General features: G+C 34.3%; 1 protein-coding gene across 7 annotated transcripts in view; it reads right to left on the bottom strand.

Moving 5' to 3' along the window:
• CHL1 (cell adhesion molecule L1 like) overlaps positions 1 to 13,695 on the bottom strand; it is a 199,178-nt gene that overhangs the window by 73,420 nt on the left and 112,063 nt on the right. For all 7 annotated transcript variants that reach the window (XM_019947567.3, XM_019947571.3, XM_019947570.3 and 4 more), the window contains exons 2-4: positions 9,838 to 10,018; positions 3,873 to 3,978; positions 749 to 936 (exon numbers count right to left, since the gene is read on the bottom strand). In XM_019947567.3, coding sequence (XP_019803126.1) covers positions 749 to 936; positions 3,873 to 3,978; positions 9,838 to 9,928 — 385 coding nt within the window. In that variant the 5' untranslated portion in view covers positions 9,929 to 10,018. The remainder of the gene's footprint in view (positions 1 to 748; positions 937 to 3,872; positions 3,979 to 9,837; positions 10,019 to 13,695) is intronic.

Below are 13,695 nucleotides of genomic sequence, written 5' to 3'. Positions count from 1 at the left end.
GATAATGAAGAAGTTGCTTACTCTTTGGAATAGTTATTGATAAATAACACTCTTAAGAGTAAAGGAGCTTGCAGTTTTCCATGATCATGATTTATGGAAAATATTACTACAATATACTAATCACTGGTTCTCCTCTCCTAGGGGGCACCCACAATATTGAACTTAAGTGGGCCCATGCCATTTGCTCTGCCCCCACCTAACAAACTGTGAGTAGCAGCTGCCTGTGTAACTTGTTGTTGGAAGCAACGTTCTCTGTCCTCCACTCTTTGACCTAGATGGCACAAGTTTCACATGGTGCTGACACAGGATGATGGGTACCTCCATTAGCTTGGATCGCCCAGTGGCTGCAAGGAGAACAGCTGCCCTGAAGAGCTGCCTGACCCACAGCAAACTGCATCATCAAGGAATAACCTTGGGTTAACACGAGGGCTTGGGGATTACTTGTGACTGCAGTATAATTTAGCCAAATCTAACTAATATATTTAACTTTATCCTATGAGGCAAAACAAATACTATTGTTTTCCCATGTTACATATATTATTACTGAAACACAGCAAAATTATGTTGTTTTCAAGGTCATCCACTTCTAGTGGATGTATCAAGATCTGGAAGACAATTTCCCTTATAAATAAAATATAAGGCCTATATAAGCTGATTAAAGGAATAATCTGTTATTTCACTGCAGCCCAGTATAACGCCTGCTAAACTTCATTAAAACATTAAATGAAATCGCCACTGTAATACTTACTTGGAACTATAAATTCCATTTCTTCTGACATAGCAATTCCCAGTTTATTAGAAGCAAAGCAGCGGTATTTCCCTTGGAAGTGAGATATGTGCCCCTCATTCGGGATCCTGAATGTTCCCGAGTTGTTAGATACAATTATCCGAGGGTCAGAGAGATCAAAAGGCTTGTCATCCTTACTCCACGAAAATCTGTAAGATAAAACTAAAACTAGTAATCCTGAAAAATCGTATTTCTTACTTATAAACAAATGTACAGAAATGAGGAAACAGATCTTTTATAGTAAAAAAAAAAGTATATATTTACATATTTAATTGAATATAATACAAAAAAGGGTCTCTGAAGAATCTGAGAAATCTTACAAACTCCTACAGACTGAAGGTTTATGTCCCCCTAAAATTCGTATGTTGAAGCCTAATTCCCATTGTAATAGTATTTGAAGGCAGGGCCTTGGAGAGGTGATTAGGTCATGAGGGTGGAATCCTCACAAATGGGACTGGTGTCCTTATAAGAGAGACCCCAGAGAGCTTTCTTGCTCCCTTCCATCATGTGAGGTTACAGGGGAAAGACCGCTGTCTGTGACTAGGAAGCAGGTCATCACCACACACTATATCTGCCAGTGACTTGATCTTGGTATTCTCACCTCCAGACCTGTAAGAAATATGTTTATTGTTTAAGGCACTCAATCTGTGATATTTTTATTACAGCAGCCAGAATTGACTAAGAAACAAGCCATGAAAAAGCTGTGATAACTGACAGGAAAAAAAGGTGAAAATAGGTTTTGTTCTGTTCTTTTTAAAGTTATATTTTAAAACTTTTCCAATTAGAAAGATAATGCAGGATCTTTACTAGTATTTTAGAGACTGCAATATTTGGAGACTAAAAAATATAAATATACAATATGTCACTGTGTGTGTGTGTGTGCGCGCACGCGTGTGAAGAGCTCACTCAAAATTCAAAAACACACAAGCAAGTGCTATTAAATTTGGTCATATATGATCAATATTTTTGGACATAGCTGTAACATATTTGAGACCACAATGGATGTGTAATTTTTCCATGTGAGTTTTTCCAATTATTACAATGTTACTAAAGACAGATTTTATTACATTATCTCCTGTCTTACAGTTACTATTTAACTTACTTAACTATTTCCATTTTTCCCTTTTATGAACAATTTTGTTACAAAAAACCCTACATATTTATTTTTGGGGGTACTTATCCAAATATTTCATTAGGTTAATTCCTTAAAAATGAAACTGATAAACCAATAACATAAGAAATATTTTATCACTTTTGATAAACATTGCAGAATTGTATTCCAGAAAAAACATACACAAATTCCTACCCCCATATGTAACAGAGTCACTTCTATGGACAAGGCTGTAAAAAGCCTTTTATTAAATCTTTATCAATCCAACAGATATATAATGACTTCCCAATTAGATTTTATTTAGTATTTTATATATGAATTACCCATGCAAATTTAGGTTTGCTTCAGGACAACACAGTCTTACATAATCTAACATTCTTTCAAAAAGAATAACAAAATTTCACGAGACACATGTTTTTCTTCGGAGCATGCCTCTCTCCTGACAACAACTTTTACTTCTTTTCTCTCTCCATGTTTTTACTGCTTTAACTTACAAAAGAACACATAGAATCTGTTCTTTAAAATTCCAATACATTGACTAGGATAACTCCACATATTCAAAATTAAGCATTTCCAATTGGTGACATGTTATATCTTTCCATTCATTCAAGTTTTCTTTTACCCTACTCTGCAATGTACATGCTAAACAGTTCATATTACGTTTTGTTGATATTGCTGTTACTATTGAAATTACTGGATTTGCTCCTTTTACTATTGTGATGGGATATTTCTTTCTTGTTTTCTAATATTTTCTGTTTTGTATAGGCATTTAATGACACCTTGAAAAAAGAATAATGATTGACTGCTTAATTCGTATTTGTAAAATCTTGGTTTTTGCCAGTGAATAATGACAATTTAACATGTTAATGATTCACTAATAATTTTTAAAATATCCAATTATCAGGCAATAAAAATGTTATTCACATTACAATTTTAAATAATCCTGATCAGGTAAATCAATAAAGGTATGTAGGTTTGCTTCCCAGAATCATTTAGAACTTTAAAATCTTTTTTTTTTTTTAACTTTTATTGGAGTATAGTTGCTTTACAATGTTGTATTAGTTTCTACTGTACAGCTAAGTGAATCAGCTATACGTATACATATATCCCCTCTTTTTTGGATTTCCTTCTCATTTAGGTCACCATAGAGCACTGAGTAGAGTTCCCTGTGCTACACAGTAGGTTCTCATAAGTTATCTATTTTATACATAGTATCAATAGTGGATATATGTCAATCCCAATCTCCCAATTCATCCCACCTCCCCCCCCCTTCCCCCCTTGGTATCCATACGTTCGTAGAACTTTAAAATCTTGAATTCTCCCCACATCGTTTCCCTCCTTAATCTCAATACACGCACATTTCTTTCTCTCCAAACTGGGAGATACTTAGAAAAAACTTCATCAGTGATTACAATTACCTACAGTAATAATTGTTTCACTAATAATAAAATACTAGATAGTAATATCCCATGTCATTTGTATGCTGCCATCTAGGATGAGTCGACATTTCTATGACAACTTAAAATATATCAAGTAACAACCTATTCACTGAATACAATATGGTTACATTAAAAGACATGCAATAATAACTATGTATAGAATATCACTTATAAATATATTAACTTTGGCTTAATAAATGCTACCTTTCACTCATCAGAATAAAGTATCTTCTGTTTTCTAGCTATCTTGTTCACTCATAAGGTAAAGAATTGTTTAATATTTCCACAATGCCAAAGTCTATGCTAAGTATTTAACGTAAGACATTTTATGATAAAAGTAATTTTAACTGGCAAAAGAACATATGTAAAATAACCAAACTTTATTTTTATAGACATGGCTATCATTCATTTGGAAATCTTTACTTTCAATCATATGTAGACTTATAGTCCAATAAGCTTATACTGATTAGAGTAAAAATTAATATAAAGGATTGTATACATTTAAACAATTATTTAGTTTGAAGGAAATACTCACGTTGGTTCTGGATTTCCCTTAGCTTCACATTCAATTTGAAAATACTCATCAAAAGGAAAGGCAACTTGTACTTTTGACTGTTTTATGATTGTTGGAACCTGTTGAACTAAATATTAAAATATGTATTTAAATAACATGCTCTCCAATAATTGGGTGAAGTTAGTTTAGCTACAACAGAAATACTTTGAAATAAACACACTTTCTATATTGGTAAGTACAAGGATTATAAAAGAATGAAAATTATCGAACAAACCTCACTTCCTCTTCGCAAAATGTATTTAGTTGTAGGGAATATACTTCACTGCCATCAATTCATGTTGCCATATAACTTATTTAATGCCAGAATAACGTAACAGTGTAACAACTTTAAAACATCTATGTTTAAATTATTGGCATTTCATCTATGTTGATGTGTTTATACAGTTTTACTTGGTTCGGTCATTGACAATTCTGTTTTTTATTTATAGTTTTGTAAGACATTATAGTTAATTTACTACTTCTGTATGGTTTCTTCCATTGGTATTTGATAATTTATTTAATAATTTTATTATTGGACATTAGATTTTTTTCATTCAACAGACAGCCTCAAGCATACAGATTTTTCCTTTATTGAATTAGTGACATGATAAATTTCCAGGCATGGACATAAATGGTAATGACTATGGATAAATGTTAGTATTTCACAAGGGGCTAATTACCACACACGAGTACATTGGTTTCCCACATCCTTGCCGCCAACGAACAATAGCATTTTATAAATTTTTTTATTTATTTATTTTTGGCTGCGTTGGGTCTTCGTTGCTGCGTGTGGGCTTTCTCTAGTTACGGTGAGCGGGGGCTATTCGTTGTTGTGGTGCGTGGGCTTCTCATTGCGGTGGCTTCTCTTGTTGCGGAGCATAGGCTCTAGGTGCACAGGCTTCAGTAGTTGTGGCACGTGGGCTCAGCAGTTATGATTTGCAGGCCCTAGAGCGCAGGCTCAGTAGTTGTGGCTCACGGGCTTAGTTGCTTCGCGGCATGTAGGATCTCCCCGGACCAGGGCTCAAACCTGTGTCCCCTACATAGGCAGGTGGATTCTTAACCACTGTGCCACCAGGGAAGTCTCAAGAATAGCATTTTAAAACAATAAGATACTTCATTAATAATTAGCAAAAAAACCCAAAACCCTTCTCCTCTTTATTTTTATTTCCATTTATTGCTTTTGTTATATTTTTCCCTGAGCTTGTTTATTTGTAACTTCCCATTTACACACATTTTTTAATATCTTTTTCCTACTTGGAAGCTTGAGGGTACTTTTCCCCCTTATAGAATTTAACACTAATAATCATTAGGATAAAAATAATAGCTAATAAATGATGGTTTCTTTTAAAAGGATTCCACATATTCAAATATTCCCTCATTGTGATAAACATTTTTAGTGTTTGACAAGTTAAGTACCTTCCAGACAAATTTACAAAGTATGGGGTGACTTTTTCTCTCGCCAATTCAAACAGCTGGATGGCATTGCCGAGAATTATGATTATAAAATAAATGTACTAACGCTGAAGATACAAACTTGGATTAAGTTTTAAAATAGGACACAGATCATGATATATGTTAAGATCTACTGTCATGGAACACTCAACAGTTTTCAAATTAAGACATTACAATTTTAGTACAGTTCTAACAACCTCTGTCAGGGGACAGGATTGAGTTCACAAGGAAATATAAATGGTTCAGTAGCAGGAATCTGATTCTGGCAAACATACTTTGAGAAAAGCAATTTGCAGAAAGGCCCTGAGTGTGATTCACATGGGTAATATTCCACAGCGGAGTTACAAATAGGCCCTAAACCCTGTGACATTGAGCCAGGCCCTGAACCACTCTGTTTTCTCATTTGTAAAATTAGAGATTCAAGCCAGGTAAATAGATTTTTTGGTCACTGAATGCCTTGACATTCTTAAAAATTATAGGAAATCCCAAAGTGCTTTTGTAAACGTACATTTAATAATATTTACCATGTTAGAAATGAAAACTGAGAAATCGTCTAAATATTTACTAATTCATTTAATACTATCATTTGTTAAAATAAATATTTTATCAAAAATACTAAGTATAATGAGAAAAGTGGCCTTGTTTTACATTATTGCAAATCTTTAATATTTTAATAGATGGCAGCTGGATTCTCATATCTACTTCTGTATTCCACATGTTGCTGTAAGTTGTTTTGTTGAAATAAATGAGGAAAATTCAACCTTATACAGATATGTACTTGAAAAAGGGTGACATATTTTATAGTCCTTTCTGATTATTGTGGGCATTGTTTTTGGATAGTACACCGAAACTCACCAAGTGGCAGTTTCTTAAAGGTTTATTGCAATATGGAATCTGAAACCATATAGATAAATTTTCATATTCTGCCATTAAAGTGTTTTATCCATGGGTGCTTTTTAATTCGTGCATGATTTTGTAACATCATACAATATTCATCTGGAAAAAAATATTGGTTCACCGAGTTATGCAGATCTTCCAAATACTGACACACATCACTACATACAATTTAAAAAATTCACATTTGTTAATATCATCACTGATCTAAGAAAAGCCTTAAATGTGGGGAAGCTGTCAATCTCACAGTGTAGGATACAAGTTTTCCACAATTCTCATTTTCGCTTCAACAGCCAAATTTGATCATTGACAACATATATTATCAGTTGTTTCTCTTGAAGTGACAGGCTCACTTGGTTCGTTTTGGGGAAAATATCCATGAAAGTAATCAAAGTTTGTCTGTCAGTTGTACTTTTAAGTAAAAATGGTATTTGGCTTGGCACTCAAATAATGACACAATCAAGGAACAGAGACTGTCATAGTACTTTGTTACACAGCAGAATTATTTTATGTATATTTCACAGTTCATCCCACAGAATATTAAGACGAATGTACTCAAGGACGAAGATTTTTAAAAATCAATAATGTTTAACTGTTTCAACAAGGACAATCTTAAGCAAAACTTTGCTTTATGTTTTTTAGATGTTTTGTTGTTTTGGTGTGAGTATACGGTCCTGAGGAAACCCATGAGTTCGGTGTCAATGCCTTGATGTGTGCTGGGCAACTGCAGTGTTAGCACCACTGCTTTTGTGACATCAGTGCAAATGTCAACAGGATGGAAAAGGAAAAATGACACTTTAGTATTACTATGAAACATGTGATTGCATGGACTGCCTGAACAAATCTCCGTGACCCTGAGGGGTCCATGAATCACATTTTGAGCACTGACGGCCAGCCTAGAATAATAACTCAACAGCCATTTCCCATTTTAAACTTTTCTTTACTTTTGCCTAGTAAAATTTTACTAGTTAAGTGACAATGCAAGTGCAGGCTTCATATTCAGAAACATTTTAAAAACATGCAAAAAACATTCATATCTTCATTGACATTTACCTTGTTTCTGATTACCACTCTTTCTCAGTAGAGCAGATCTTGAACTTACTGCAAATTCACATACTATTTAAATGTTATTACAGTTATAAATGGTGAGGGATGGTGCACAATAGCAACAGTCCCTAAGATACCAGCTAATAACTTGTGAACAACTTGTTTATTAGAACATTATTCTTTCTTAAATTTGCTAAGGTTGTAAAGTCTCAGCCATAACTAATTATTCAGGGAGTGGAGCTAATAACCTTTGGGTGTTTATGAGAATATGTATTCTACATTATAAATCCTTTCCTCCATAATTAGGCCAATTACAGAGACACCAGACTCATTGACATTCAAATTGAATACCTGCCTTACTTGCATTTGCTAGTGAGAGCTCTAGAGTACTGAAATAAATGGGTAGTATTCAGATGTTCTGAAAACATGTCATTAATATTTTATAACAATTGTTGTCTAACGACATTAGAGTGTGAAAAGGCATAAGTAACTGAGACAACCAGAATAAAAATGTGTCTTATGTACTAATACAAAATTTCCAATCACCACTGGTGAACTAAATGAGAAAAGATGGAGGGAAAATGTACATGCTATGGTCAGAATGTATATTCTATGGTCAAGAATCTGAATCAGGAATCCCAGTGCATCTTTGGTGCTACTGGGAAGAAAATGTAAAATTATTAACCCTTTTTCCCACAAGGATTGCCAAGATCTGTGCTCTTAATTTGGCACTGCATACTCAAAACCCAAAGAATGTACTTAAGATGAATTATTTCAGGCTCTTGACCAGTGTTTGTACAAATAGGCCAATATATGTGTAGGCTAACAGATTTCACCTTGACTAAAGCAAAAGTTTAAATCTGAGAACATGTAAGTGAAATTCCTTAAAAGGGTGAATATTGACACAGAGACTTGAGGGCAGTAGAGAAAAGATTCTTACCTTGGGGATGAAATACAAATGCAGGGCCACCCAAAGTGTGTCATGTGAAACTGCTACATCAAGTATTTAAAGCAGCCCTTAGAAAATGGTTTTAGAACATATTATATACTCAGAGAATTATTTCCTTTTCTAGTCACACTCAGACTGTCCAAGTACTTCTGAAGAAAAGTTTCAGTTGCGTTAGCACCTCTCCAATAGTTATTCAACTTTCTGAGGTCAAGACTAGTCCTTTGAAATTTAGATGATCTGCACAGATCATTTCCAATGCTAAGGTTCTAATAAACATTCTTATCTCTTACATTATAGCTCTCCTAATTAGGTATGGAAGAAATAATAGGGATTAATTCTTCAACTGTATGGATAAAAATACCTAAGTAATCTCTCAATGGTCTTTTTTAAAATCTTATGTGCTTATAAACGAGAAATTCCCCAAACCTGTACATTAGTTAATACACTATTACATAAATTGTGTTTGCACGTGTACTGTTTTTTGAACTAATTACTATAACTTGTTGAAACTGATTTATGATAGAGTTACATCCATTTTACCAATATATGTTAAGATATATCACGACTAACATTTTGATATGAATTCACCCTAGACAATGCTCTAAATTTGCAGAGGTGGTATCATTTTACATTTTTAGTTGTGTACTATGAAAACGGCTTTTTAATATTGTCCTAATTGTTTTCATTCTTAAATATATAATTAAAAAAATTTTTTATTGGAGTATAGTTGCTTTACAATGTTGTGTTAGTTTCTACTGTACAGCAAAGTGAATCAGCTATACGTATACAAATATCCCCTCTTTTTTGGATTTCCTTCCCATTTAGGTCACCTCAGAGCACTGAGTAGAGTTCCCTGTGCTATATAGTAGGTTCTCACTAGTTATCTTTTTTTTTTATTTTTATTTTTGCGGTACGCGGGCCTCTCACTGTTGTGGCCTCTCCCGTTGCGGAGCACAGGCTCCGGACGCGCAGGCTCAGCGACCATGGCTCACGGGCCCAGCCTCTCTGCGGCATGTGGGATCTTCCCGGACCAGGGCATGAACCTGTGTCCCCTGCATCGGCAGGTGGACTCTCAACCACTGCGCCACCAGGGAAGTCCTAGTAATCTATTTTATACATAGTATCAATAGTGTACCATTCTTAAATATATAATCATTTTGAAAATAATACAAAGTTTAATCAGTTCCTTTTTTGTCCTGAGTAGTTGAATGCCAGTAACTTCTGGAGTCACATTTCTCCCTAAAATAAACTAATCTGATACATAAAAGTAATAGCTGTTGCTAATATTGCAGATTATCTTACGTGGTGAAATAGCACCTGATCTATAGGTTATATTTCTTGTTATGTGCCAAGTTTGCCTAAGAGGCTAAAAGCTGCAAAATAATTAATTATAGCAAGCGGCCAAATGTAAGTCTTCTGAAAAATTTAAAAGTCTTCTGAAAAATTTAAAAGGAGAATCATCAGAATGAATTCTGATGATAGATTGCTGTAAAATCTGTAGAAATATGGTAGAAAAATCACATCCTTAACATATAATTATTCTACTTAAAAATCAAAATGCAAATATGGACTTTTATAAGTAGGTATTGAATGTTGTCACTTTACCTGAAAGTGGTATATCAACAGCTGTTGAGAATTTTAACAAGAAGAAAATTAGAGATGTGATTAATCCTCTTCCACTTAACAGCATCCCCATTGTTCTTCAGGAAGGAAGCAACCCAGAAAGAATGAAAATCCTAATGTCTCTTCTTACTTTTGGTTGAAAGCTGAGAAGAATGTGGTTAACCTGGAAACAAACAAACAAAAGACTAACAAATTCATGTACTGTAGGGATTCTAAGTTCATGTACTATAAAAGGTCAACATAACAGCAATTGAATACATTTTTCTGTTGGTAATAATTTCCTCCTTATGAAAGTGTTCTCAAATAACTCCACACGAATCTTAGTTTTTCCTCTTTGTATTTAAAATAAAAGACAGTTGATAAATGCTATATGGTAAACCAATAAATCGTATTTTTTTGGTCAGAGGCATTTGTACTTGGAAGGTACTCTAGTATACTCTAATGAATGTCGGTGGCTATGAGAATAACCTCATTTAGGTCATTTCATTCAAAAAGTGACTCTTTCAATCAATTCTTTATATCAAGCATTCAACCCCATCTAAGTCATTCATTAAGTATCACAAATTTAACTTTTAATTTTCCTGGCAAAATACCTTTTCATGTTCAAAATTATCACACTAACAGATGGTGAATAGCAATATACAGGGAAGGGATAAAGGAAAAACAAATGGATAAGGACTGGCCATGTCAACTAAAATTTCCAAATCTAGGCTTTACTCAAGCAGAAGATAAGAGCATCAGTTACTTTCCACTTCGGCAGAATGTTTATTCACTCCAATGTTGACATAAATAGAGTAAGGATTAAAATATCAATTTTCCCTTACTTTCTCTTATGATTTTCCTTTTCTTCTGAAACATTATGATAATAGACACCCAAACGTTGTTTATAATGTATTGTTTTTCAATTAAATCAAAGATTCTTTAAGCTCTAGAGTAATTTACACTTTTTAAAAGTTTCACACACATGATTTCATGTAATCCCTTAATAACCCTTTTATTCCCCTATCCCTAGATTACCCTTGCCCCAGTGATAACCATTACTTTGTTTTCTGTATCTGTGCATTTGCTTCTTTTTTGCTTTATGCACTAGTTTGTTGTATTTTTTAGATTCCACATATCAGTGATATCATACAGTATTTTTCATTCTCTGCCTGACTTATTTCACTTAGCATAATGCCGTACTAGTCCATCCATACTACTGCAAATGGCATAATGTCATTTTTTTTTTTTATGGCTGAGAAATATTCCATTGTATATACAATACCACATCTTCTTTATCCATTCATCTGTTGATGGATACTTAGGTTGCTTCCATACCCTGGCAATTGTAAATGATGCTGCAATGAAAGTTGGGGTGCATTGTGTCTTTTGGGGTTTTTTTTGGATGTATACCCAGGAGTGGAAAGCTGGGTCCTGTAGTAGTTCTATTTTTAGTTTTTTGAGAAACCTTCACACTTTTCCACAGTGGCTGCAGCAATTTACATTCCCACTAACAGTATATGAGGGTTCCCTTTTCTCCACATCCTCTCTTATTTGTGCTCTTTTTGGTGATAGCCATCCTGACAGGTGTGAGGTGATATCCCATTGTGGTTTTGATTTGCATTTCCCTGACGATTAACTATGTTGAGCATCTTTTCATGTGCCTGCTGAACATCTGCAGTTCCTCTTTGGAAAAGTTATCTATTCAGTTGTTCTGCCCATTTTTTAACTGGGTTGTTTGGGTTTTTTTTAATGTTGAGTTGTATGAGCTATTTATATGTGTTGGATGTAAAACTCTCCAGAAACTGGGCATAGAGGGAACATACCTCAACATAATAAAGGCCATATATGACCATCCCAAAGCTAAAATCATACTCAGTGGTAAAAAGCTGAAAGCATTTCCTCTAAGATCATGTACAAGACAAGGATATCCACCCTCACCACTTTTATTAAACATAGTTTTAGAAGTTGTAGCCACAGCCATAAGAGAAGAAAAAGAAATAAAAGAAATCCAAATTGGAAAAGAAGAAGTAAAACTGTCACTGTTTGCAGATGACATGATAATATACATAGGAAATCCTAAAGACACCACCGAAAACTGAGAGCTCAGCACTGAATTCAGTAGAGTTGCAGGATACAAAATTAATATAAGAAATCTGTCACATTTCTATACATTAACAATGAAGTAACAAAATGAGAAATTAAGGAAACAACCCCATTTACCATAGCATCGAAAAGAATAAAATACCTAGGAATAAACCCAGCTGAGGAGGTAAAAGACCCTACTCAGAAACCTAAGACACTGATGAAAGAAACTGAAGATGATACAAGCAGATGGCAAGATATACTGTGTTCTTGAATTGGGAGAATTAATACTGTTAAAATGACCATAGTACATAAGGCAATCTACAGATTCAATGCAATCCCTCTCAAAATGCCAAGGGCACTTTTCACAGAACTAGAACAAATGATTTTAAAATTTGTATGGAAACACAAAAGACCTCGAATAGCTGAAACGATCTTGAGAAAGAAGAACAGAGCTGGAGGAATCACACTCCCTGACTTCAGAGAATACTACAAAGCCACAGTAATCAAAACAGTATGGTACTCGAACAAAAACAGATACATAGATCATTGAAATAGGACAGAAAGCCCAGAAATAAACCCACATCCTTATGGTCAAGTAATCTACAACAAAGGAGGCAAGAATATACAATGGAGAAAAGACAGTCTCTTCAATAAGTGGTACTGGGAAAACTGGACAGCTACATGTAAAAGAATGAAACTAGAACATTCTCTAACACCATATACAAGAAAAAAAACAAACCCTCAAAATGGATTAAAGACTTAAATGTAAGACCAGACACTATACAATTCTTAAAGGAAAACACAGGCAGAACAATCTTTGACAAAAATAGTAGCAATATTCTTTTGCACCTGTCTCCTTTAGCAAAGGAGATAAAAGCAAAACTAAACAAATGGGACCTAAGTAAACTTGCAAACTTTTGCACAGCAAAGGAAACCACTGACAAAATGAAAAGACAACGTACTAAATGGGAGAGGAAATTTGCAAATAATATAATGTATTCATAAAAATGAATTGGCTTCAAAATGTGATAATTAGTTTCTTCAGGTACATAAATTTTTCCATAAAAATAATTTATTCACTTACAACTAGTAGAAAAATTAATTCCATACAGTCAGATAAGACATCAAATTTATATTTAACTCCAAATATTTTGAGTTTTTTATTTCACCTCAAGTTGTACCTCAAGTTATGGACTGGTACTTTTCATATACTTATGCAAGTAGGTAAAATTTAAAATAGTAACTAATGCTGCTGTTTAGCTGTTTGAAAATTTTGAGAGTCTGAAGAGACAATAATCTCATTTATATTTTAAGAAAAGTTACATTGAGCACTAAGGAAAATACTGCCATCCACCCCACAAAACGTTGTGAATGTTTGTTCTTAAATTAGAGTAATGTCATTACTCTACTTTGTCTGACATCAACTGACCCATTTGTAAAATGGGAATTGGAAAAAACAAAAACAAAAACCTACCCTTGGGCTTCCCTGGTGGCACAGTGGTTGAGAGTCCGCCTGCCGATGCAGGGGACACGGGTTTGTGCCCTGGTCCGGGAAGATACCTCATGCCGCAGAGCGGCTGGGCCCGTGAGCCATGGCCGCTGAGCCTGCGCGTCCGGAGTCTGTGCTCCGCAACGGGAGAGGCCACAACAGTGAGAGGCCCGCGTACCGCAAAAAAAAAAACCCAAAAAACCTACCCTTGTGTGGTTCAGAATAATTCCTAAAATAACAAATAACTTACATTGGTAATTAAAAATATTTTCAAATGTGTCATT

Source organism: Tursiops truncatus, chromosome 10 (assembly GCF_011762595.2).
Source record: "Tursiops truncatus isolate mTurTru1 chromosome 10, mTurTru1.mat.Y, whole genome shotgun sequence".
In the NCBI taxonomy this organism is placed as follows: Eukaryota; Metazoa; Chordata; class Mammalia; order Artiodactyla; family Delphinidae; genus Tursiops; species Tursiops truncatus.
Note: the sequence above shows the minus strand (reverse complement) of the source record. Positions and strands in the feature narration are given on the sequence as shown.